The 27,111-nt window shown below is 40.1% G+C and overlaps 2 protein-coding genes across 8 annotated transcripts in view; one reads left to right on the forward strand and one right to left on the reverse strand.

Moving 5' to 3' along the window:
* Nucleotides 1–13,224, forward strand: part of NOC3L (NOC3 like DNA replication regulator) — a 29,312-nt gene extending 16,088 nt beyond the window's left edge. The window contains exons 11-21 of the mRNA XM_045810052.2: nt 2,428–2,559; nt 3,908–3,988; nt 4,298–4,398; nt 6,580–6,652; nt 6,735–6,798; nt 6,881–6,952; nt 7,968–8,149; nt 8,780–8,908; nt 9,572–9,669; nt 11,495–11,579; nt 11,887–13,224. Of these exons, the coding sequence (XP_045666008.1) occupies nt 2,428–2,559; nt 3,908–3,988; nt 4,298–4,398; nt 6,580–6,652; nt 6,735–6,798; nt 6,881–6,952; nt 7,968–8,149; nt 8,780–8,908; nt 9,572–9,669; nt 11,495–11,579; nt 11,887–12,015 (1,146 nt within the window). The 3' untranslated portion in view covers nt 12,016–13,224. The remainder of the gene's footprint in view (nt 1–2,427; nt 2,560–3,907; nt 3,989–4,297; nt 4,399–6,579; nt 6,653–6,734; nt 6,799–6,880; nt 6,953–7,967; nt 8,150–8,779; nt 8,909–9,571; nt 9,670–11,494; nt 11,580–11,886) is intronic.
* A 2,384-nt stretch (nt 13,225–15,608) lies between these two features.
* PLCE1 (phospholipase C epsilon 1) overlaps nt 15,609–27,111 on the reverse strand; it is a 303,155-nt gene continuing 291,652 nt past the window's right edge. For 6 of the 7 annotated variants that reach the window (XM_087862892.1, XM_087862890.1, XM_045810048.2 and 3 more), the window contains 5 exons: nt 26,583–26,792; nt 21,817–21,975; nt 20,122–20,337; nt 19,602–19,795; nt 15,609–16,984 (listed from right to left, as the gene is read on the reverse strand). In XM_087862892.1, the coding sequence (XP_087719018.1) occupies nt 19,607–19,795; nt 20,122–20,337; nt 21,817–21,975; nt 26,583–26,792 (774 nt within the window). In that variant the 3' untranslated portion in view covers nt 15,609–16,984; nt 19,602–19,606. The remainder of the gene's footprint in view (nt 16,985–19,601; nt 19,796–20,121; nt 20,338–21,816; nt 21,976–26,582; nt 26,793–27,111) is intronic. The other variant, XM_087862889.1, reaches the window with a different exon arrangement.

Genomic DNA, 27,111 nt, shown 5'->3' on the forward strand with positions numbered 1-27,111 from the left:
TATTTCAAATTATACAATACAGTGTTATTAATGCTAATTGCTATGCTATAAATTAGATCCCCAGAGCTTCTTTATCTTATAACTGAAAGTTTGTATCCTTTGACCGACATTTCTGCATTCCCCCATCCCCCAGCAACCACTGTTTTAGTATGCATTTGACTTTTTTAGATTCCTCATGTAAGTGAGATTGTACAGTATTTGTTTTTCCGTGTCTGGCCTATTCCATTTAGCGTGATGTCCTCTGGTTCATTTCCACGGTCACAAGTGGCGGGATCCTTCTTGTTAGCGGTGGAGCACTAGTCCGCGGCATGTATACAGCGCAGGTTCTGTATTCGTTAGCGGATGCGTAGGCTGTTGCCACCTCTTTGCTCCGTATTGTGAATAATGCTGCTGTGAACATGGGAGTGCACATATCTCTTTGAGATACTGATTTCATTTCCTTTGGGTCTATACCCAGAAGTGGGATTACTGGATCATAGGATAATTCTGTTTTAATTTTTTAAAGTTTCCATGTTGCTTTCCTTCCAGTTTGCATTCCTCCCAACAGTATACAAGGGTTTCCTTTTCTTCATACCCTAATACTTGTTTTCTCTTATCTTTTTTTAAAAGTTTATGTGTTTAAGTAATCTCTACATCCAATTTGGGGATCGAACTCATAACCCCATGATCAAGAGTCACATGCTCCTCTGAATGAGTTAGCAAGGCGCCCCTATTATCTTTTTGATAATAGCCATTCTTACAGGCGTGAGGTGATTTCTTATTGTAGTTTTGGTTTGCATTTCCATGATGATTAGTGCAGTTGAACACCTTCTTGTATATCTACTGGCCATTTGTTGTATGTCTTCTTTGGAAAATTGTCTGTTCAGGTGTTTTGCCTGTTTTTAAAGTCAGCTTATTTGTATTTTGCTATTGAGTTGTAGGAGTTCCTCATATATTTTGGGTATTAACTCTGTTAGATACGTAGCTTGCAAGTATTTTCTCCCATTTAGTAGGTTGTCTTTTCATTTTATTGATGGTTTCCTTTGCTGTGCAGGAACTGTTTAATGTAGTCCCACTTGTTTATTTTTGCTTTTGTTGCCTGTATTTTTGGTGTCCTATCCAAAAAAATCATTGCTAAGACCAGTGCCAAGGAGCTTTTTCCCTATGTTTTCTTCTAGGAGTTTTATGCTTTCAGGTCTTACATGTAAGTCTTTAATATATTTCATGTTAATTTTTTGGGTGGTGTAAGACGGGTCCAGTTTCATGCTTTTGCATGTGGATATCCAGTTTTCTCAACACTATTTATTGAAGAGCCTATCCTTTCCCCATTGTGTATTCTTGGTGCCCTTGCCAAAGATTAGTTGACCATCTTTAATCTGGAGTTATTTTTTTTATTTGTAGGTAATGTTTTATGAGCACATAGAATACTATAGAATACTCCTATTGATCTTCCTGGCACCTAGAATGACTTCATGTTTGCTGTTTCTGCTTTTAATTCTTTCTTTTTTCCATTCTGTGTTTTAAGCCCTGTGAACTGAAATATCCGCTTTCTTCCAAATATACATATCGTAGCATCAAAATAATACAAACCTGTAGTTCTCATGTTTCTTTCCAGGAATGCTGCTGTGACTGAAGGAGGTTAGTAGAGTGGTTTCTTCCAGAGAAAGTTAGAATTTTGAACCTCTTTTGTCTTTGTGCTTGGGTGGTTGCTGTAGTACACAAAACACCAATTTCCAAAGTAGTTTCTGGATTTCTTAAATGACTTAAGGCAGTAGTTTCACTGTGGTTCCTGGACCAGCATCAGCTGGGAATTAGAAATACAAATTGTGGGGCCCTACTCCAGTCCTAGTGAATCAGAAACTCAGGAGGGGGCCCAGCTGTTGTGTTTTAAGAAGCCCTCCAGATGGTTCTCATGTTTGCTGAAGTTGGAGACCCATTGGCTTAAAGGAAAATAACTTGTCTTAAAATTAATAACACTGGTCTACATGTTTTTTTAATTTATTTATTATTTATTTTTAATTGTGGGAAAAAGATGAAGACTGGAACTGCTGACCACAAAATGGAGGCAGGTCTGGTAAATTAAAGCTGGTTTAGAAATACCTAATTTACATCCTCTCCTTCCACACTGGTCCAAACCTTTTTCTGGCCTGTCTACTCGTTATAATCCTATCTACCCATGCCGGTAGTGTGTTCTCTCTTCTACTCATTATACTGCAAAATAATGTGTGTGTTTAGCCAAATACTAGTGTCCTGTTATAGACATAGATTACCGAATATGTATAGCAATAAGATAATAGAACTTTGTGTGAAATGTGATAAAAGATGTCTCAGGTGTTTTTTTGTTTTTTTTTTTTGGCACAAAGGAAGGAAAAACATTGTTAAGTGCTTTTCTGTATAAAGGTTTTGAGGGCAATATAAATATTGTATATTGTGTTTTCTTCATATTAGATGTTAAAGACATTCTTGTGCTTAAGAATCAAAGAAGTAGAAGTGAAAAAAGATACCGAGGACATTAATAAACCAAAAAAGTTCATGACTTTCAAGGAAAAGAGAAAAACTCTATCAAGAATGCAGAGAAAGGTTTGATTGATTTCCTTTTTTGTTTGACTTGAGATTAAAATCATAGTGTAGGCACAGGCAGAGATCATAATTCAATCATAAATGTGTCAAAACCTAATATTTAGAAAATTTTATTTTTCCCGGTTATTGCAAAGAAGTGCTTTATTAATTAAACTGATAATTTATTGGCAAAAAGAGCAGTTGAAGAAGTTTCCTTGCCGTGCTGGCTTTTATTTTTTTTGTTCTTCGGATTGTCTTAGATTCATTGTAATACACAGATCCCTTCCTTGACCAGGAAGGCGATATTTATGTAAATTTGGCAGCAAAGTGGGTTTTTGTTAATTGAACCACGTTTCTTTATTGGCTTGTATTTGAAACCTAGATTGAAATTTCAGCCCCTTGTTTATTTAGTATGAAACTTTTTTTTTTTTTTTAATTTTGAGAAATGGACCCAGTAATAATAGCACCTACCTCACGGGTCACTGCGCATCTTGATAAGATGACGTATGTAAAGCACTTAGCAAGTGTGTGATACTGGGCATGCGGTATAAACATGAATTGCCACCACCAGCATCGTTATTATTACTTCTCAAAACATTTCTGAATAGTTTATTAGGGTTATCAAATTGCTTATAAAAACAAAACAAAAAAATAGTTTTCAGGGATATCCATCTTTGAATGTGCCTAATAAATTTTGAAAATGGGGCAGAAGAACCAAAATAGACTTAATTGGAAATAAATGAAGGTAAATATTTTAATTATTTACACCATACTATCCTAATATAAATTGGTTATCCCTGTTAGAAACAGCATGTACGTAGCTGCAAGGGGAGAGAAAAGACCCACTAAGAACATGGCAGCTCCTTAACGTCGCATGAAGGAAGGAAGTTCTCCCCCAGTCAGTCCCCTGCGCCTCAGTCGACTTAGCAACCATTATTTGCTTGCTCATACAGCAAAGGAGGTGGAAAAAACTGCTATTTTGTTGAATTTCTCTGTAGTATCTGGTTTTATGCACTGTATGTAAATGTGTTTAGGAAGTATTGTTGATGACTAATGTCCATGTTATAGATGGTTTAACAATAAGATTATTAACAGACTTCAGTTTTGTTCTTGAGAAGAAACCATCAGCGATTGAGTTAGAGTCCCCTTTGTTCCTCTCCGCAGCCTCGTTCTGCCTTTCTCCCGGGAGGCAGCCGCTGTCTTGGGTTGGTGTGCGTGTGCTGCTTCTCCAGATCTGTGTACTTTTGCTCGTGTTTGTATTCACAGACAGTCTAGGGTATGTGTTTCAGAGTATGTACATATTATGCCTCTCTGAAGCTTGCCTTTTTGCTCAGCACTATATGCTCTTTTTCTTTCCGTCTCTTTCCAGTGGAAGAAAGCAGAAGAGAAACTAGAGCGAGAGCTTCTGGAGGCAGAAGCTTCAGAGAGCACTGAGAGGAAACTTAAACTGGTAGGCAGTTTCACATTCTCTCACACTTTTAAAATGTTTTGTTAAATGGTTTTAACTAGAGATTATTGTTTCAACTTGGAGTTGTATAATCTTGGTTTGTCTCCCGAGGCTTCGATGTGATCATTGCTGGTCTCATGAAATCACAGGGTACATGTCTTCATTCTGTTTTGTTGAAGCTCCTGAGATTGGATTGTGGAGAGGGTTGGGAAGGGACAGAAAGGTTGAGCTTTGACTGTCATTGTTGTGGTAACTCAGGAGAAAGGGTGTAAGGGGTTATACTCAAGTCATTTTGTCTGCTTTTTCTGCCAGCACACAGAGACTTTGAATATTGTGTTTGTGACCTACTTCAGAATATTGAAGACTGCCCAGAGGTCACCTCTCCTGCCATCAGTTCTAGAAGGCCTTGCCAAGTAAGGGCTGTGTAGGTTGAAGCCTTTTCGATTCTTTCTAAATAAATAAGACCAAAAAAGCCATGACTGTTAACGAAGGTTCACTAATGATGACCCTGTGTCCTTTTCCTTTTTTGTTTGTTACCAGCATTTCCTTGAAACCGTTGATAATGCTGTTTTTTTAGTTTTCTCATCTCAGGCCTTTTATTTTTTAAATCTCCTTCAGTAACTCCTTCCTTTTGCTAAGTTCTGGGGGTCCCGAAGGTTCCTCTCTCAGTTCTTGATTCTTTTTGCGCTGTGGTCAGTTATCCACTGTCAGACTTCTGAGTGGTCCGTGCAGGCGACTCCTAAGTTTGATCTAACCTTCTTGCAAATCCTTTCTCGAGTCCCGTGCAATCTTTCCTGTAAAGAGAAATCTCTTGGTATGTTCTGTTGGGGGATGCGAACTAGAATAACGGTGGTTGTGATAGTTTTCCAGGTTTTTGAGGTAGTATCCTGTAGAACATTGCAATAGAACTATAATGTGAACTACTTATGAAATTTAAAGTTTCCGTTAGTCACATTAAAAAAGTAAAAAACTGGTACAATTAATTTTAACATATTTTATCACACTCAGTTTATCTAAAATAGTTTGATGTACAATCAGTATTAGTTATTGAGATGTTGGTATTTTTTTTTCACGAAAACTGGTGGATATTTTACACAGAGTATCTCCGTTTGGGCCATTCCCATTTTAAATGCCTAATATCCACGTGTGCTGGTGGCTGTCATCATTGGACAGCACAGCTTTAGAAATAGGACTTACGGTGGGAAGAGAGAGAAAAGGCAAGTTCTATTTAGTATAAGAAATTTCTTTGTAATGACTAGAGCTCTTTGGCAGTGGGATTATAAAATAATTGGACCTTGTTATTGAAAAGATTCAGAGAGAGGTTGGTTAGAGAAGGGATTATTCCTACATTGGATAGGACCTATTGTTTGTTTTTCAATGACTAATTCCTTTATTTAAAAAAGCTTTAAAAAAATAAGAAATAAAAAAGTTTTAGTCATACCTACTTACTTAAAAATTTCAAATGATTTAGAAGAATATAAAATTAAAAATTAGAAGTTCCCTTCCTATATATGTACATAAGTCTGTCTGCCTGTCTTCTGTCACACAGATGGAATCCTGCTATGTAGACTGTTTTGTAACTTGGCTTTTCTGTTTTGATAAAATGGTTACTTTGGGTTATCTTTCCATGTTGGCATGATTATATCCACCTTTTTTTTTTTTTTTTTTTTTTTTTTTACATTTGGAATATTCCATTTTATGGATCAGTAATACTTCTATTTGGGCAGCCCCTATGCTGCAGTGGAAATACCTTTATGCACCTGTGTGCATATATTGTGGGTCAGAGGGTCTGCTCATTTTAAATGTTGATAAAAATAGCTCAGTTGCTTCCCAAAAAAGTTATTCTCGAAAACGGGGAATGTATCACTTTTAAGATTCTTTCTTGTTCTAAGATTTACATAGTGTCAAAGACTCTTGCACTAATTTTGAAGAAAGATCTTGCTTTAAGTAGGTCAGTGCCTAGGATTTTATACTGTACTGAGTGCTCTCACATTCAGTAGGTCAGATGATTCCTCTATAACTCTACTGAGTGATCTCAGTTGTTTCTAGAAACAGAGGCCCAGGACTGACAAGTGACTTACCTAGGATTATATAGGCAGTTAATTGCAGAGCCTGAACTAGATATTAGGTCCACTATTCTTTCCACTTTATTTTTAAAGCTTTAGTAGGCTCCATATTCCATAAATAACAGTCTATTTCTCCCTTTCCCTTTCCCTGCTTCCCGTTTTTCCAGAATCTGATGCTTTTGGCCCTTTTATGAGTTAGAGCAACACGGGGTAGCTGGTGAACTTTCCTTGGGGTGTTGTTTGTTTCTAACAACTTGCTTTGTCGGGCAGAAGTATTTCTGAAATATTTTCAGTTTGTTTAGTGCCTCATATATTCTTGCTGAGTGTAGTGTCCAGCTGTGGATGAGTTAGAATTGTTAGAAAGGTCATTCTGAATTAATGAGAAGTGTCAGTAATTACTACCAACTGCATCATCACTAACAATGAAATAAGGAATATTAAAAATACGGCTTTAAAGTCAAGTTTAATTTCTAGCTATTTTATTTCTGTTTTTAGGTCACCTATTGACTAAGCTCTGTTTGATTCTAGGTTTGCTCACCTTATAAATGTGGAGTTTTTTGATGATTTATTGGTAGTACTGCATTCTGTCATCGAGTCTGGTGTAAGTTACTATTAATGAACTACTTCATAAGATACGAATGGTGATTATTATCCTTAATGTCCTTTTCTCCCTTTTTTTCAAGGACCTGAGCTATCGAGAAAGCCTTCACTGCGTCCAAACTGCTTTCCATATTCTTTCTGGGCAAGGTACAATATTTTCTTAATCAAGTTTTGTTTGCTTTACCTTTGGAGGCTGTAACTTACCTAACTGTTTGTTGTAATTTCAAAGGTGATGTTCTCAATATTGATCCGATGAAATTTTATACACATCTGTATAAAACACTGTTCAAGTTACATGCAGGTATGTACATTTAGATAATGTGTCTTTAATAAATACTTACCTTTTAATAAGAATATCTTGTGACCGGTATTCTAGTCAATGAAAAATGAGAAATCGGAATTTGCGTATTAAAACATTGGCCTCTGAGGGCCACCCATCTGTATTTTACCTTACATAAGAGTTGGAGAGAGAGAACTTCTGGAATTGACTGGAGCTATGGTAGAACCCTCTCCATCTCCTGAGCAGTTTAGCACCACTTCATTGGTTAGGGAAATGATTTGGGACAGGTATGACAGTTTGTCTTGTTTTTTTCTGGAGTGCAGTGAAGTTGTGTAATGAAAAAGTAATGATACTAGGTATTTACCCCAAAGATACAAATGTGGTGATCTGAAGGGGCACCTGCACCCCAATGTTTATAGCAGCACTGTCCACAATAGCCAGACAATGGAAAGAGCCCAGATGTCCATCCACAGATGAATGGATAAAGAAGATGTGGTGTGTGTGTGTGTGTGTGTGTGTGTGTATAATGGAATATTTTATATATATAATGGAATATTACTTAGCCATCAGAAAGGACGAATACTTCCCATTTACATAGATGTGGATGGAACTGGAGGGTATTATGCTGAGTGAAATAAGTCAATAAGAGAAAGACAGTTATCATATGGTTTCACTCATATGTGGAATATAAGAAATAGGGCAGAGGACCATAAGGGCAGAGGACCATAAGGGAAGAGGACCATAAGGGAAGAGAGGGAAAACAGAATGGAAAGCAGTCAGGGAGACAAACCGTGAGAGACTCTTAAATATAGGAAACCAACCTGAGGGTTGCTGGAGGGGAGGTGGGTGGGGGGATGGGGTAACTGGGTGATGGGCATTAAGGAGGGCATGGGATGTGATGAGTGTTGGGTGTTTCATGCAACTGATGAATTACTGAACACTACACCTGAAACTAATGATGTACTCTCGGTTGGCTAGTTGAATTTAAAAAAAAAGTAACGAGAACAGCCCTGAAGGGGTGTATCTGCTGTTGCAGGTGCTACCAATGAAGGTGTCAGGATTCTACTCCAGTGCCTTGACGTCATGCTAACTAAGCGCAGAAAGCAGGTTTCTCAGCAGAGAGCCCTTGCTTTCATCAAGCGTCTTTGTACCCTTGCTCTTCACGTTCTTCCAAATTCAAGCATTGGCATTTTAGCAACTAACAGAATATTAATGCATGTAAGTAATGATACAAAGGAGTAGAGCTAAGTTCTGGTAGTACAACAGTGCTGTCTTGTTTGCATCTTTTTCCCCTATTTTCATTATTACTGTGATAATGGCAAAATGGTAAAATCCAGTGAGAAAAGAAGTATATAAAATTACAAAAGGAAAGCATTCCCACCCCTGTTGACACTCTCCAGAGGTAACCGTTTTTACCATTTGGTGGGTTTCCTTCCAGCAGACTTTTTTATTCATATATAAACACGCACAGCACACACACACAGACAACACAACTTTTTTATGGTATACATTATTCTACAACATTTTTTTTAACAGTAATGGTAATGGATACATTTGTGTGTCAGTACAAATACAGCTATAAAGTACATGTGTTTATAGCTCTTTTTTAAAAAATATTTTACTTTATTTTTTAAGTAAGCTCTATCCATCCTGACATGGGGCTCGAACTTATGACCCCCCAAATCAAGAGTCACTCCACCCACTGAGCCAGCCAGGTGCCCTACTTATAGCTCTTATTTAAGCATAAAATCAAATCAAATTTAAATTCAAATAAAAGTTCAGAATCCAATAACATTCTTTACCAGTACTAATTTCATTAATTCTTCTTTTTATGTGACATCTTTGCAGACTTTCCCAAAAACAGATCTGTTGCTTGACAATGAGTCTCAGGGAAGTGGGGTTTTCCTTCCTGAGCTGGATGAACCCGAGTACTGTAATGCTCAGAACACTGCGCTTTGGGAATTGCACGCGTTACGGGTAAGGATGGCCCTTCCTATGTGAGCAGGGTTTTCCGGTTTTTCTGCAAGTTGTTATTATTGCCAGAGTCCTCAATGTAATTTTGTTCTGGGATGGCCTTTTGGAGAATTCCTGTTTTAATAGTCTACATTTCACTTTGCTCTTAACTGTTCTTTAGGATGTTGAGGTACATTTACTAAGGAGGCAGAAAATGACATTTTTGTGGGGTGAAGTTTAGATTATTGATTGGACTCTTCCCCAGCATTATTCAGAGCGGAAGATTTGTATTGGGTCCTGCCCAAGGAAACTCTGGGAGCCCCTCAGTTTCAAGAGGGCGACACTGTTGTGATCCTACGGTGCGGACGCATTAGAGGGAGACTCGTAGCAAATAAGTTTCAAATGTGTTACCTGTTGTGAACTCACTTTTTCACTCCGAAAGTGAAATTGCTTCTTGATTTTTTTTTTCATGCTGTGAAAGCAAGACTAAGCTACGTCACTGTTAACTTGGCATGTTGCCATCATGTGAGCAAAGAGAATATTTTTTCTGTCGGTATGTGGTTATTGTGAGTTACATATTCATATATGATTTTTAAAAATAGTGTTTATTAAAGAAAATCTTTGCTGTAGCCAGTGTTTTATAAAGTACTGACCTGTGCAAAACTGGCTGTCCTGCTTGTCCTCCAGAGACATTACCATCCCGTCGTGCAGAGATTTGCGGCTCACCTGATCGCCGGAGCCCCCTCTGAAGGCTCGGAAGCGCTCAAACCGGAGTTGAGCCGGAGGTAGTCGTCAGACCACAAGCTGCAGTTGGTCCCTGTTCGCGCTGAGAAGTCTGCTTTATAAAGTGATAGGTTTTAAAACAAAGTGCCCATTGATCTGGATTTGGTCTCACTTCAAATTCCTGAATTGTTCTAAGGAGAAAACATTTTGTTAGAGTGTTTTTGATAATCACTTAATGTTTTTTTGTTTTTTCGTTATAAAAAGTTTTGCACATCCAGGTAAGTAGAAAGAATAGTGAAAACACATATGCCTGACATTCAGCTTCAGCAGTTAGTAAGATAATGCCGTATTTGCTATATGGGAAGATCCATGAGTCCAACCACAGTGAGATTCCTCCCCACCGCCGAATGGTTGTGCTAGGGCCAGCATGGGAGGAGTGAGAGAAGTGCTTTGGAACACTGCCACTCAGAGGGGCCGCACTTCCTCTCTGGGGGCCTCCCAGTCCTCTCGGTGCAGTGTGGCCTGACCTGCTGGTACTCCGAGCTTCCACCGTATGCTCCAGATGGAGAGAAGGATTCTGCCGAGAGAAGTTTCTTTTCCAAGTTATTACTCTGAAAAATTTCAGAAGTACAGAAAAGTTGAAAAAATAATGACCTTTTTCCCTACAAAATGAGGCAATTACACAGAAAAGGAAATGACATAAAAGACACCCTTGTAATATACTCACCTCTCAGAATTAATATTTTGCTGTAGATTTTTCTCATTTGCAGCCCACTGGTTTCTCTAATTTGGAGATCTCAGACAAGTTACTCGTAGGCCAGCAGACTGATATTCTGACCTTTTCAGAGTTTAAACAAAAATTGAATTATTTGCTATATGTTAAGTATTGGACAAATTCACCCAGAAGTTCCAGCTTCTCTTGAAGTTCTGGGACGTTTGGCAAAATAGGTCTGTATTTTTACATGGCCGAAGTCAGCTGCTTCCTCCCTCTCTAAATGAGGCAGAAACTCCAGTTTTCCATGAACCGTTTTCCTTCTGGATAGAAGAGAGATAACTTTTGGCCTTACTAAATGATAAAGTGGCCATTTACTTTTTTCTTCCCTCAAACTTCCCATCTGTTCTTCAGCCTTATTTTTTTGTTTTTTTGTTTTTTTTTTTAAGGGAGAAAACAGTTATCTGTTGATTTTCTTATTCATGATGTTTTTCTGGCATGTTTTCGTCAGATCTTGACTGTCTGCCTCGTTTATGCCAGAAGTTTCTTTCTCTGGAGGAAGATGAAGAATGGGTTTATCCCAAAAGCTTGAGATAGGAGACTCTTGATGGTCTTGCTCTGGAGGATGGGAGCTTGGGATGAGACTCTAATCGCAGCCCCTCCAGGCCCTTGCTGATCTTCGGGGAATGTGAACCAATCCCAAATCACTAAGGATTCATTTACATGCCATGGGTGTGGGCATTTAGTCTGTCCTGAATGGCCTCTCCTTTTATCCAGGGTAATGAGGGGTTGAGCTATGTGAAATTCATGGAGGGTAACTCCATGCTTCACTCGTCCTGCCCCCGTGACTTAGTTGCATATTGTTCATTAACTGGCCAGGTTGGGATTTGATCACACTGAGCTGGAGGTCTTCTGCTCAGCCTTGTCTTTGTCCAGTCTGTATTTCTAAATGTATACCAGGCCTCTCTGAGATAGATTTGCTTGGATAGACTGTCATTACATGGGAATTTAGGATTTATTTTACAAGTGTGTTGGTTTGTTGGTTTGGTTTCAAGAGCAGGATTATGTATACCTTACTCTTTGGGTTTAGAATAATGAGTCCTCTTTGGGTGCAGTCTAATTATTTTCAGGTTATACAGATATGGTGATGTGTTACATCCCTTCTGTGATTATAGGTCTGCTGCAGAACTTTTTGAGACATACAGCATGGCTGAAATGACATTCAATCCTCCTGTTAAATCTTCATGTTCCAAAAGGAAGGTATGTGATATTTTTTCATTATTTTTTTTTAAAGATGAAATAAAAACTAAATGTCTCTTATTAACTGACTCCAACTTGCTTAGTTGTATTATAGATCTTTTTTTTCATGTTTAGGAGTTGATGGTAGGCTGGGGGGTTGTGCAAGACTGTTCAGTGTAGGGTGCGTCCTGGACCTGACCCAGTGCTCGTCGTTATCAGGTTTCATGTGATGGTTCAGGGTCTGCTGTTGCCATTTTCAGTTTCGCTCATAGCTTGGCTTTTGCTTATGACATAAGACCTTTATGAGTCACTTTTAATATCTTTTCAGAGTGAAGTTTCACAAGGGGATTCATTTTTGAATGAAGATTTAAATCAACTAATCAAAAGACATTGCAGTGAAGTAGCTACTCACTTGCCTCTGGATTTCAGCAAATGTTTGAAAACATCACTACAGTAGAAGGAGGAGTCGTCAGTGGACTTTCTTATGTATTTGTGTTCGTTTAGATGCACATAGAGACCTGCTGTTAATTTAGGACATTCTCTTTTTATACAAGGGAAACGTCCTAAGAAAATTAACAGAGGAGGAAGACTTACCCTTTGCGTGGCACATAGGGTTCTGCCCCAGTTCTGAAATTGTCATTAAGAAAAGAGAATCGAAAGCCCCCTGCCCCCATATTTGGGAGTTTCTTAATGACATTGCCTTTTTAAAACTTAATGTATATCTTGGGGCACCTGGGTGGCTCAGTTGGTTGAGTGTCCGACTCTAGATTTTGGCTCAGCTCATGATCTCAGGGTTGTGAGATCAAGCCCCATGTTGGGCTCCGTGCTGGGTGTGGGGCCTGCTTAAGATTCTTTCTCCCTCTGATCCAACCCCCTGCGCTCTCTCCTCCCAAAAAACCCAAAAAACAAAAAACTTACTATACATCTTAAGTTACAGTTTTAAAAAAATCTTTGGAGTGAACTTAACTGGATTACAATTGCTAGATTAAAATAAGGGCATAGAGCACAGAAAAATCAAGACCATGAGATTGTTTTTTACCATTCAACTACTCTTTATAGCCAAAACTCTTTCAAATGAAATATATTTTTGTTGCAACACTGTAGATGGAAATGAGAAAAATTTTATATTTGAGTATATTTTCAGGAGGATTTTTGAGAAAAGAAAAAATGGCTTGAAATTGGACACCAGGTCCATTGTCTTTGGCTGAATGATACACTTTAAGAAGTAACCTAATTTGATCTTTTTAAAAAAGAACGAGAGTGTTCATTATGGCTACTTTCAAAAAAAGTTTGAATGTGATTCTAGTCTCTTCAAAGTTCTTTGTGTTTTCTGCCGTGTTCTGGATGGTGATGGGGGAAGAACTGCTCCTGGGTGGAAAAACCAAGTTGAAGACTTGACTCTGTTTTAAGGATAAACAGTGCCTGTTGAAGGCTTTTTTTCTTTTCCTTCTCTATCTCCTGTTCCTCCTTCTCCTCCTCTTCTTCCTTCGTCATCATCGTCTTTTTACAGATACAGTCCTATTCTTATGAATATAATTAAAAAGCAGTATTTTACCTAAGCTATTGCCATATTGTAGGAATGGCCTGTGAAATAAGTTTTTGTAACAACCAGGTTATGAATATTCTCTTCTGAGAATAATTGAATAAAACAGTTTTCTTTCTTTTTTTTTTTTGCTTCCTGTTCTTATGATGTGAGAATTAAAAAAAAAATGCACACAGTCCCAACTAAATAGGTCTCTTCATGTCTTCAAAGCTATAGAAGCCAATTCTTTTGGTCTAGAGCTTAAATTTTTCCCTCACGATGTAAATGAAAATAGAAAGTTCCTTTATTACTCCTGCATAATGGGGGAGATAGCTTAACAGTGCATGTTAATCTTTTAGCATATTCTCATATGTGATTTTTAAAAGTGGTTTTTTAAGGAGAATGTATGATTTAACATACAAATATTTGCTTTTAATCCACATTTTAGATATAAAACAGAGTCCTGAAATGTTATGAATAGTGTTTTGGATGACGACAGGGTCTTTCCCCATCAGAGCACAAGTGACCAATACATGTCACAAATCATTTATTTTCCAAACATATACAAATACATTTTTTATTTCACTTTGGCTGCAGAAACTGTAGTTTAGGTGAAAAATCAATTTTAAAGTAGAATTCCATCAACTATTTCACTCTTGTATTATGCTTTTAACCTTCTAGTTACACATATAGAGAATCACAGTGGGACCATAAAATTATACATCTAGCATTTGAATACTCTCTATGAATTTGAGAATGAAATCTATTTGTGCATAAACTTATATGGCTTGTATTGATGAGTTTCAAAATATCCTAGTCATTAACAGTAACACACACACACACCCTGAGGCTATAACAAGCTACAGCCTTAATACATTTTTTTTTAACTAGACAAATATCGAGCACCTACTGTGTGCTTAGCACTGTGCTAGGCACTTAAAAGTGAAGTGGGGGTAATGGTGTAAGACACAGCTTCAGTCTTCATGGTTTGCATACTAAGATCATTCATAAAACATTTAAAAAAATACAACGTACACAATTCAGCGTCAGAGTGAATCAGTTCCAAGTTCAGAGACCTAGGAAAGGTCTCAGACCTGCTTGAGCATAGTCTATTTGGGATCTAAGAGATGTATATGAATAACTTGGTAACCATAGAGACTCAGTATTTCAGGAACGTTTAGGTCATCCCATGTCAGAATCTTCAGCCATCAGCCAAAGATTCCTTAGGATGCTGACACTTCGAGATGGCCAAGAATGTATACATTGTTAACAGCACACTGTATCCTGGGAATACTGACCCAAGAATGGACTTCGTGTAAGAGGCAGTCTTCCCTTTCTAATAACTTTCTGGAGGGTCCAGGTGTTCACCTCTTTTCACTTTGCTGCTCATGTGAGAGAAGCAACTGCAAGGGGTCCAAGGCGGTCATCTAGAGAGCTGTAGGTTGTAGGCATCAAAGACCACGTTGGATTCTTACCTATTCTTTTTTCATCAGCTGAACAGTAACAGAACTCATGCTCCTTTGTTTTTAGTGACACGTCTTAAAATATTTTTCCTCAAAATCTTGTCACAAACCTAGTTTGCATATTTAGATTCTTTTCCATATCAAATACTGTACTGCTACAAGTCTGCTACCCAGATTTTTAGCAGTCTGGAAAGCAGGAAGTGGTAATGGGTAGAGTCTGGGTGGCTGTTTTCAATTTATTCTAACTAGGATAATTCCTTTCATTTGGTATACTATAACATAGCTAGATAGTTCAGAAGCTACAAATACAAATTTCATATATTTGGCAAACACCAAGTTGTGCCGGTTAGTTGTAATAGAGTGGACCCTTTACATTTTGAGCAATGTGTCCTTCAGAAAGTCCCAAAGACTCAGATATAATGGAGGATGTGCTTTCACCTCAAAATGCAATGAACAACTAAGTTGGGTTCAACACAGGCAATACATTCACTTGTAAAACCTAGTCTCACTTTAGTCTCAGGGAGTTTCAGATTCTGTCCTGCAGCCAAATCAACTGTGTTACAGATGGTGGGGTGGGGCGGGGCTGGAGCTTAGAGTCAAGGCCAAGGGCTAAACCTGAAGAGACCAGTCTTGCTTCATTTTTGACTCTAGCCAGTTAGGCCAGTACCTCAGTTTTCAATACACGATAAGCCAAACCAGAGGAAAAGATGCCAAATTTATAGAAGCATGATAAAGTGTTTCTGGAATATTTTTTTAAATGGGGCAGTATTGTGCATTTCTTATAGATTGAAAAGAAACCCATAGCACTGGGCAAACCACATCCAACTGGAATAGCTTGAATTCTGTTGAAAAGCAAATGGTAGCTGTTCTAGCATTAAGGCTTTGAATCAGTAAAAACTTCCAATAACGTGAAAGCTGTCTGGTGTATTTTTAACACTTACAATTTTAGAATATGCAAAGAACTGGGTACTGTTTTATTCATTTTTATAATTGGTAAAAGACTTCTCAAAGAAAAAGGATTTTTCGTGTGCTTTATAATTTGAAGAAAAAAATTTAATATCAGTAGAAATAAAATTTGGATTTTACTTTAGGGGAACACACATTCCATTTTAAAATTCATAATTTGCTTCGTACCAAGAATAAGAAGAATCCTTTACACTTACGTGATAGTTTTATACAGCAAGATTTTAAAGATAATTTACCTTAAATGGCAATTATGACTTGGATCCATAACTCTTCAGTTAATCAGAAATGAAAATGAAGCTTTTTTTTAACATGACATTCTGGCCCATGTCAGGTATTCGGAGCATACTTTTTTTTTTTTTTTAAAGATTTGTCTTCAAATAGTGAGACAGAACCACTAATACTTCTAATCCATAAGTGATATCAAGAAAGTTATGTATAATAAATATATAAGTACAGTGTCAGTACAAATTGCAAAATAAATAAATTTGAACAACAACTCAATCTACTTTTGCTTTAGGAAATGGTTAAATTTCTTGTTAAGATTCCACACCTCAGAAAATATTAATTTATACATCATTCTAAATTCAGTTTGTGAAAACCAAAAGTGGAATAATCTGTGAATACATAAGCAATAAACTTTTTTAAAACCCCAACATCATTCTCTACGTAAAAAGAAATGCTAAAGAAGAGTCCACTATGGTGCATAACATAGAAACTACATCGAATTACTTTTTAATGAATCTTACAGGATGTATTTACATTTGCAATGCCCCAAAGCTTCCGATCGTCAGCCGTGAAGTGTATGACTAAACTAGCTTGCTGGTTTTCAGACCTCTGTGGCTCTTGCTCCCAGTTTTCTAAGTCGGGTCAGCAAACTATGGCCCTGGGCCAAATCCAGCCTGCTACCAGGTTTTGTGTGGCTCTTGAACTAAGAATAGTTTTTACGTTTTTGAGTGATTGAAAAAAAAAAAACCCAAAAGAGGATTAGTAGTGATGTGAAAATTATATGAAATTGCAATTTTAGCATCTGTAAATGGTTTTATTGGAACACAGCCTCGCTCACTCACGTCTGTATGGTCTGTGGCCACTTTTGCACTGTTCGCAGCCGAGCTGAGTGGCTGCAGCGGAGACCACAGGGCCCGGAAATCCTATAATCCTTACGGTCTGGCCCTTTTTGGACAAAGTTTGCTGACCTTTGTTCTGAGTCTGTTACTGCAAGCTTAGCAATGTTCCGACTGCTGACATTTATAAAATGGCAATCTCCTGGGCTTCTTTGCTGCATTCATCAGGAGACTGGGTGGTAGGTAGCCCTGTGCCATTTTGCTTGACCTCAGTGTGGACCTCACATCATGTGTGAAGAAGGCTTCAGTTCAGAGATCATCAATTTCCAGTTTAAGTGTGATGAAGGTAAGGAAATTCTGTTTGTTTCCACTATGTTCACTCTTGACTTTAACTTCTTACCAAAAGATCTTCACCTGTAAAGTGGTATACATAGGCTTGTGAGTATATTTAAAATGAAGGAGCAGCAACATCTGCAGTGTAGCAAGCAAGGGTTTAGTGTTGTTCAACCAAGAGAAACCCACAACTCCAGTGGCTGGTTTTGGAGGAGAGGCTCTTGGCTATAAACTTGCAGTGTCGGGTGCCCCGGTGGCTCAGTCGGCTAAGTATCAGCCTTCAGCTCTAGCCATGATCCCCGGGTCCTGGGATTGAGTCCCGCATCGGGCTCCCTGCTCAGCAGAGCCTGCTTCTCCCTCTGCCTGCTGTCCCCCGTGCTTGTGCTCTTGCTCTCTCTCTCTCTCTCAAATAAATAAAATCTTTAAAAAAGAAAAATAAAGAATAAACTTGCAGTGTCCTAACACGATGTTCCTGGGAGGTGGAACGTGAACCCGTTTCTGCCCTGGAACACCCCAGCCTTTAGAAAGATTTTAAAAATCCAATCAGATCAACTTCAACTTTTCTAAAACGTGGAATTTCTTCAACTCTGCATTATTTCAGATAACAGTAAGGTAAATAATTGTTTAGGAGTTCTTAAATTATTATGGGGTAACTCTTAAAACTTTACGCGTGGAAGTTTTAGAACATGAAACCTTATGTTCTCAGAAAGCAGTGAAAACACTAAACTTGCCTTCTCCGTGAGACCAGAAAGTCTGTTCTCACAAGCGCCCCTTTTTGAGGACGCCGTTTGTAAAGGAGTTTAGAACATGACATTCAGGTTCCCATAGATGCACCCACGGCTGTTGTTAAAGAACAACTTCGAAGTTTCAGCAAAGCCGAGGCCAGCCGGGGGGGTTCTGAATCAGCCCTCCGCGCTCCTAATAACGCTCGTAGCAAGTCAGTCAGACTTCCGGTGACGTAATCCTGCGGCTCCACGGGGGCTCAGTCTGCGTAGCGTGACGCCAGCGTCGCTACGGCGGTCATCACATAGGGGTATGTATAACCTGACATCTGGCATTTATTTGAGGCTAAAAGGTCTTGATCGCGGCGACAGTATTTTAAGTTTTCATTACTGTCCTTAGCGGCGCGTGCTCACGGCCCCACTACCAACGCGAGGCATTCTCTAGGCAGCCGGAGACGCTCCACACTGGCGCTTCGTCCTAAAGCTCACTCGGCTTTTGGAGAAGGCACTGACCGTCTCAGGGACCTGGGGCAGGAAAGAAAGTGAGTCCAGAACCTGTAAACACTACGATTCCAGAAGGATCTCAACAGAGAACGGGTGCCGAGCCTCCTCCGAGTGCGGCGCAGCTCACGGCTTCGCCATTCTGCGCGGATTCACTATGACCCGACGGGAGACCTGGATGCGGCCCTGGTTCCGCGAGTTCCTTCACACGAGCCTTTCCACACAGAACCTAAATAGGCTCGAACCTCTCAGGACAGGTGGATACGTCGATACTCTCAAGGAGGGGGTTTCCTGGATTTGGTCCCACCTGTTGTTCTGAAGGAGCTTTGTATGCCTCGAAGGGGGCACCGGTTATTTTAGGAGTTTCTCCTTCAGTGTAGAAACGTGGGCTCAGGGTATGGGGGCTTCTTTTGAGCTCTTATAAATCAGATTCAGTCCTGCCAAAAGGGTATCAATGAATTCTTTAATTGCGAGCTTCTACAATTTGATACAAGAAATTCCTGACTGTGATAAAGGCAGACGATGAAGCCCTGCAGTGTGAGCAGCCATGCCTTCGCTATGCGAGCAGTCTCTCAAGTTTAGGGCACGTGGCGCAGGCAAGGAGTGGCTTTCATAATCCCTTGGGTTCATTACGAAATAAAACAATCTGGGACGCCTGGGTGGCTCAGTCGGTTAAGTGTCTGCCTTCAGCTCAGGTCATGATCCTGGGATCACGTCCCATATCGGGCTTCTTGCTCAGCAGGTAGCCTGCTTCTCCTTCTGCCTGCTGCTCCCCCTGCTTGTTCTCTCTCCCTGACAAATAAATAAAATTAAAAAAAAAAAAACAATTTATGCTTGGTTTCCTCATGTTCTTCTTCTTCTTCTTCCTCTTTTTTTTTTTTCTCAATTTGGGTTCCATGTAATCTGTTTGAAGATGGAATGACGTTTACTCTGTGGATACCAAGCAGCAGGTGGGCAACCAAAGGCTGACTTTACCACAGTTTCCAGATATAAAGGCTGTTACGCAATTTTGCTTTCTTTCTAACCATCACATCCTGAATGCGATGTGATGAGATTCTTATTCTTTAATTGAGGCCAACCAAGGTGAGGTTGTTGAGGCTAAATCAAACCTCAAAATGGACAGCATGAAACTAGGCATCCAAAGGAATGAGAGCTGAATGACCCACAGCAGTCCTTCGAGAATATTTGTGTTAGTGACCGATACGGCACTGATAAAATAAGGCTGATGTAGTAGTTTGGGCAAGTAGCTTGTCCTCTTGGGGCCTTCGTTTGGTTATCTACAAAACCAGTTGTTTAAAATTAAAATGCTGAAGGTACATGGATCTTCAGAGCCCTTTTCCTGTTTTTAGGTACGATTCCTATCTGCTTTCAGGGGACATCGTCCTCTGGGCCTGCTATGCCTTACACAGTAGGGTAAGTGGGCCCCCATTTCAGAATGGTGCAATGACTCGGTCTACCTGGTAAAACGTGCCGACCTTGGTTATTGTCGGTAGTCTGTGGTGTCACTGGAAGGCAAGCTGCCCACTGGTTTCTCCTCCTTGCTTTGGACACCTTCTGAGGCTAAGACCTGAGAAGGTGACGTGAGTCCTCGGGGCTGTTTAGTTGATTTAGTGAACTTCTTGAATTCACTTGCAAAAGAAATGCCTTTTCTTTTGTCTTCTCGGGATGCCTGTGGAAAAAAAGAACCTTCCATGGGTATAAGGTGAAAGCCAGGATCCCCAGTCACCTGCCACGCTATCATGGAGCCCTTTCCTCTTCCTCTAGTAGGCAGAGCTTTGGGAAGAAGTGCTGAGGGAGTCCTCCTCTCAAGATTGCTTACCCACAGCAGGGAGTACATTTCTTTTCACGTAGCACAAGTGAAGCCCCATTTTCTCCCAACTATATCCCTTGACTCCGAAACTTTCTCCTAGATTTCACAAGTTCCCAGATTTGATTACTATGTGGTTACGAGTATCAAATGCTTTGTGGAGAGAGCAAAAGAACTTTGGACTTTACCTGTACCTGCTCCTTTAGCTTAAGGATGAATTTTCCTGCACCCTTCCACTTGCTCTGGGCTTGAAACACACACTCCTGATCCAAAAGGACCCGCTGGGAGGACTTTGGGGTGGAAGACTTCTTGGTAGCGTCTTTCACCACCTCCTCCAGAAGCACATAGTCACTCGGGTTGGGGTTGCTCAGGATGCTATAGGAATATTTGGCTTTGCATAAGGTCTGAAAGAGAAGTTATGGTCCACTGAATACAGACACAGTACCTCCAACGCTTGCATTCAATCTGAATGACACTTGAAGGTGAGAAAATGTCACAGACTTTTAGAGAAGGAGGGGCTCTTTCTCAGATTGCATCGTCCCATTCCTCAGCTTACATTTGCATAGCTGTTGCTTATAACATGCTTTCCCATGTTACCTGATTGGGCTTCACAGGAGACCATGATTTAGGTATTATTACCTCATCTTCAGACAAGGAAACTTAAATGTATAGAGATTAAGCAGACCCAAGAGACTGCACAGTTAATGAGTAACAGAATAAGGATGTCAACTGGGTTTTCTACATGCACCAAAGCTCATAGACATGAAGGTCACACAGACCAGGAAGGACAGAATCCTGACCCGCTGGAGCCTCTCTATCACAGGGTCTGGGATGAGGAAGGCATTTTAGTAATTTACCTGGTCTCACTTCTCATTTAGTACAAGATCATCTTTCGTTTATACATTTATTTGCTCATCAAATGTTTAGTGAGGGCCTTCTGTGTTCTAGATACTGTATTATACTTTGGGGAGATAAAGATGAAAAAAAAAAAAGACACATTGTCTGGGTTCTCCTGGAGTTCAAACTCTATTAAGGAGGCAAATATTAACCACATCATCGTGCAGTAATAGCAAATAGCACTTAAATAGTGCTCAGCAGGGGCTAGGCACTGTACACCTTACGTATATTTACTGACTTAATCTTCACAACAACTGTGTGTGGAAAGGACTATTATACCATCTCCACATTGCGGATGTAGTAACTTAGCACACAGTATATAATACCGTGTGCTGGAGCCAGCTGGAATAGGCCAGTGAAATCAGACGTGGTGGGAGTATCCACACAACAGAAACTGACAAATAATAAAAGTCAATTGGGCCTTTTTTTTTTCCCCTTAAGAGGGCCCGTTTACCAGCACACCACTGTAACTGAGGCACTAAGAAGGAGAGCCGGGATTTGCACCTGGAGCAATCTGATTTAGAGTCAGCGCTGTTAACCATGATGTTACACCACTTCTCAAATGGGTACTTAATAAACACAAACCATGACAAGGCTTGAAGGAAGGAGATAGTTCTTTGAAACCCTGTAAACAGAAGCATGACTTAGAGGAGGGAGAGGGCCAGGGAAGGCCTCCAGCATGCCCTCTGTAAGATCTCTGAGAAACAGTCACCAGGGACTGGCTTGGGCGTTTCTGGGACAATGAAGTTACCACTCTGTGGAGCCCCCTCCTAAATCTGTTATCAACACTTCCACAGAGAGCCAGACTCATGATAGATACTAGGCAAGTGAAGGAATGAACTAGCATGTTCCAACCTAGAGGCACACTCTCCCTTTTCAGATCCCCATTGTTCTACAGCTTCATTCATAAAATGAGCTGACATCTGATTTGTCCCAGTGATTTACACTGAAGAGCAGACTGAGGCGAGCAAGGGCGAGGCTTTCACCTGCTGAATGACGTCCTGCGCGGTGCTGACACGGGGCGCTTTGATGACTGTTCGAGGTTGCTCTGGAGAAACGTCGTGCACTTGGACAAAGAAACTCTCCTCCTCTGAGCTCAAGATCACCTCTTTGTCATCTTGAACAATGCTTCTCTCTTCTAGGTTCTATGTTAAAAAAGAAGAAAAATATGAGTAAATGGTAAGATGATGTAGAGCTAGAAAGAAAAACCCAGAAAAAACGTGAGCTGTATCTGGGCAATGTGGAAGCTATTTCTCAGCTTTCCGTTTCATACACTAGTTAATAGTTCATAAGCGATTCTACAAGGATATCCATGTCTTCTGAGGAAAAAGTAATGTAGGTATTTCTGTGGATGTTGACAGACTGATAAGGTCAGGCTCACAATGAGCCGGTCGATCTGCTCCTACTACCTGTGGATTTTGAGTCCAAGTCAACCGTAAGTAAATTTGTAAAAGGACAACATACCAGTGACCAAAAACCAAATAAGAACACAGTAAGTTACATTTAAGAGAACCCATCCGTTCCCTGCACAGGCCTTGGGCATTTAAGGAATGCTAGACATCTGAGCAATGAAACATGCAAACTGACCCTCAGCCAGGCTGGACGAACAGAACCAGAAGTGAAAAGGCTGAAACAATGGCTGGAGGTGGGACACACTGAAACGAATATCAACAAAACTCTCAATAATTGTGAGAATTGGTCATCAGGTTAATTGGCTTTTGGTGACCTGGCTTTCAGTAAATTTTACACATGTAACTATATATTAAATATATATTCAGATATATCTATAGATATATGAATCTTATTAAAATTTTTCAAATAGTATAGAAACATATCAATAAAAAGCCAAACTTTCCCCATTATCAGCTTCCCCCCCATCTCATTCTCCACAAAAACCCCACTGTTGTTAGGTTTTATATGCTTCTAAACATCTGCTATGAATCTATGTATTTTTTTGTGTGTGAACACATATATACCATGAAACCCTGGAATTATGTGAATTTAGATATAATATGATCATTGAATGGCTCCTGTTTTTTGTTAGCCCCATTCTCAAATGAAAGGTAGCTTACAGTTATCTTCTGCAAGGGGGAGGTGTGAAGGGGGAGGGCAACCATCTCAGGAAGTGAGCATTCAGCAGGAAGGTCCTTTGATCTCCAACAGTCTCCAGGCCTAATCTCCTCAGATCAAGTCACTGAAATGGTGCTAACTAACCAGAAAAATCCAAGAATCGCTGCCACTATCCTGGAGGTTCCAACCAGCCATAGGACCCAGAATTGTCCCCATTGATATTAATGTCAGAATGGATAGCTGCCATCAGGTGGCACCAAACTGCAGCCAGGACCAGAAAGGACTGGTTCCTAGGGCTTCTTGCCAACCAGCCCCCCAGGCTCACCTCAATCATTTCATTAGTCTTGCTATCATGGTTCCTACAGTTTTCAGGACTGATGTCTTTGGACCTCATGTGTTACATTATGGGTGTTGGGGAGGGGAGAGTTACTGTCTATTTTTATTACATAAACTCCCTGTAATGTTCTGCAACTTTTTTGTCCCCACTTAAAAGATTGTGGTGTTCACTTCATGTCAATTCCTAGAGATTTAGCTATGTAATATATCACTGTGTTGATTATAATACATTTAACCAGTTGGAGAGTGGGGTTGGGTGGTAATTCATCTGACAATTTATGATCTGTATCTTGAAAAGCAGGAAGCAAACAAGCATGAAAAAAACAAAAAAGGTTCTAATGGACACATAAAATACCTCCATAACTATGCAATAAGCATCACTTTTAAGAGGAGCTCCTTGGAGCCTCACTCAGAGCTTACTTATTTTCAGGAGTTTTCTGCCCACATTAGAAGGCATAGGTTATGACCAGAAGAATGGCCTCACTTGTAGCTCTTTATAGTTTACTAAGCATTTTTTTTTTTACATATTGTCTATATGTTTGGCATAAGTCTCATGTTAATCTTTTTCAATCAGGCAGAGTAGTTTCAATTACAGATTTACAAATTAGGGCACAGAGGTTTACAGAAGTTAAATGAGCTGTCCAAAGTCATCTAATTTGTGGCAGAGCCAGGTCTGTCCGATTTCAAATCCAGCAGGTGTCCCAGGAGGGCATACTGACCACAGCAAGATGTGATCCTGACAGCCTGAGAGCCTAGAAGACAAAAAAACTATAAAAGGCAGGCAGGCAGAAGAGATCAGAGGTCATGGAAGGCAGTTTGCAGACTTTGAATAGTAGGCAAACTGCGTATTTATCTCACTAGTTCCACAGAATGAAATACTTGGAAATACTTATAGCCCAAATCTATCACCTATGCTAGTACATGTTTGTATTCAGTAACTGCTGAATTCATTTATTCAGGCAGTAAATATGTACTGTGTGTCACTATGCACCAGGTCAACCTAAACACTTTACATGCGATTTGTTATCTTAGCAGACACACGTCAGTCATTTCAAAAATTTCCTCCCCATGCCTGGGTGGCTCAGTTGGTTAAGCGTCTGCCTTCAGCTCAGGTCATGATCCTGGAGTCCCGGGGTCGAGCCCCACGTCGGGCTCCCTGCTCAGCAGGAAGTCTGCTTCTCCCTGTCCCTCTGCTCCTCCCCCTGCTCCTGCTCTCTCCCTCTCTCTTTCAAACAAACAAACAAACAAATAAATAAATAAATAAAATCTTTTAAAAAAAGAATCTCCTCCCCACAGAGCCATTATACAGGAGAGCTTGCTGTATTCTCCCCATCAGAAAATGCTTGTTAGCCTTCCCTTCTAATTTATCCCCCTTATTCTTCAAAATGTTTCTCTTCCATCAGCCCTTATGAAATATTTATTCCTGAGGTCTCTACAGCCTGTTTTCATATACATTTTAAAGATTTTATTTATTTATTTGAGAGAGAGAGAGAAAGTGTGCCAGCAGGGGAAGGTGCAAAGGGGGAAGGGCAGAGGAGGAGGGAGAGGGACAAGCAGATGCCATGCTTAGCAGGAAGCCCCACGTGCGGCTTGATCCTAGGACCCTGAAATCATGACTTGAGCTGAAATCAAGCGTTGGATGCTTAACTGACTAAGCCACTCCGGCGCCCCTCATACACATCTGAAATCGCATATGGGCATTCCCAGCCTCCCCAGCCCTAGCCATACGACACTGTGGCACTCAGCAGCCTGCCCAAGTTCTCTCCTGCTTGCTGCTGCCTGCTTCCCCCACAGTGCTGGGCACCAGTGTCCACGAGGGCTGGCTCAGCACCAGCCTGGGGAGCACAGGATGGAGCAAGAACACTGCCCGGAAAGCCACAGACGTAGTTCTTTCTATGTCTCACCTTGTCATGATTTAACCTCTGTGAACCTCCATTTCCTTATGTGTGAAATGGTTTCCATTCTGTCACGAGATCATTCAAAAGCAGGGAGTGAGAACTTTTAAACACTGTAAATCATTATGCAACTGTATGGTTTGAAAATTCACTTACTGACATTATCACTTAGAGAATACTTCTTTACATGTAGCTGGAGAATGAGGCAAGACAATGAGAAATAATAAGAAAAAATGGAGAGAGAAACTGAAGACAGCTTCCAAAGTCCAGCTAAGCCCTCTGATACTTTCTCATAAAGCTATAATTTATTATAACTGCTTGTTAACTGTCGCTGCAATGTGTAAGTCCGAATGGAGAGGAGGCTGGGGAGACAATTGCATTTCTTTGCCTAAATGAAATGTCCTTTTATGGTCAAAGGCAAGGTTAGAGAGAAAGGCAGCAGCTCTGGTTTCCCGGAGCAGATGCTGGAATTCTGTGGAAGCTTCAGGCCATGTTCACAGTTTGGTGCACCATGAAAAAGTAGCATATGATGTGAAAACTGGCTCTTTATCGTCTTTACTGTGTCCCAACATCATGGACCTTCGATGGGGATTTTACCAACCAAGCTCTATTCCATGCCCCAAAGGAGCAGACTGTGTGCCCAGAACAGCGCTTGGCTCATATTAGGTGCTCAGTAAATATTTGTTTAATCTAATTGTTGAACTGACTCGATCCCTTCATTATTGACATATCATGAGCCATGACTATCTATGGTGGAGCAATGACTTTATATGTCATTTTAAAAAATGGCAGGAAGTCAGTGGGCTTACCGGTTTATTCTGAAAAAAAAAAAAAAAATCAGTGCTCCATTCACAAACTCCAACAGGAGCTAACCAATGTAGAGTTGACACACAGTCACTGAACTGTTTCTTTCATGGGAATGACCACGGGAATGTTAGTGAAAGTAATGTTAATTTTTACTAATTCTGACTGAAGCTGAGAGATTATTCTTGCTGTGTGTGAAGTTACAGAGTATTTTCAAAGAACTACTGCTGTTTTACCTAGAAGCACAGAAGCTGTTATTAGCTAACACTTTAATAGGCATGAACGGGACGGCAAGCAATCCCCAAAGGTAAAATACCAACAGGACCAGCGTGACACAGTACTGTCTGTGACTCTTACAACAATGCCTGTTCACACAGAAATCAAATCCTGGACCCAGAGCTGATGGCATGCATAAGGGATCCTTTGAGTTCTTGCTCCCTTTGTTTTACAAATGGCTTTTAGACTCAATTTCTGTAACTTAAGGATAACATCCTGAATATGTGCAGAAGAATAAAATCATTTCTCCACATTTACTTAAGTACAACATAAATGAAGTTTCAATTATAAGAAATTCTGAATGGAGGGAGGTTGCCAATGGTGAGGTAGTTAGTCACATACTGAGTTGTTATGGTGCAGGATATACTTACTTCCTGCTGGGTTTTTAAGACAATCCTGCCAACATATCCTTCCTCTGGAAACCAGCTGCTTAAAATCTGCATGATCTCTTCTTCTGGACCGATGACTCTCTGGAATGGTTGTTTCCTGCATTCATTCTTTTCTTTAGATATAAAATATTTTTCTTCCATCAAAAAATAGTCTGTGACAATAGGTTTGGTGTCCTGTTCAGTAGTCAGAATCTAAAGAAAAAGCAAAGGCAAAACTTTCATTCAAAATAAGCCTACGTTTCTGGTGCCCGGCGCGGGGGGGGGGGGGGGGGGTGGTCAGTCGGTTAAATGTCTGCCTTCGGCTCAGGTCATGATCCCAGGTTCCTGGGATCAAGATCTGCATCAGGCTCCCTGCTCCGAGGGGAGCCTGCTTCTCCCTCTGCCCCCCTCGTTCTGTCTCTCATGTCTTTCTGTCTCTCATGAATAAATAAAATCTTAAAACAAAAGACCCCAAAAACAAAATGAGCTATTTTTTACAGAGAACAAACTGATGGTTACCAGAGGGGAAGTG

The sequence above is a fragment of the Ursus americanus genome, chromosome 6 (assembly GCF_024610735.1).
Source record: "Ursus americanus isolate L20-20 chromosome 6, mUrsAme1.1.p, whole genome shotgun sequence".
In the NCBI taxonomy this organism is placed as follows: domain Eukaryota; kingdom Metazoa; phylum Chordata; class Mammalia; order Carnivora; family Ursidae; genus Ursus; species Ursus americanus.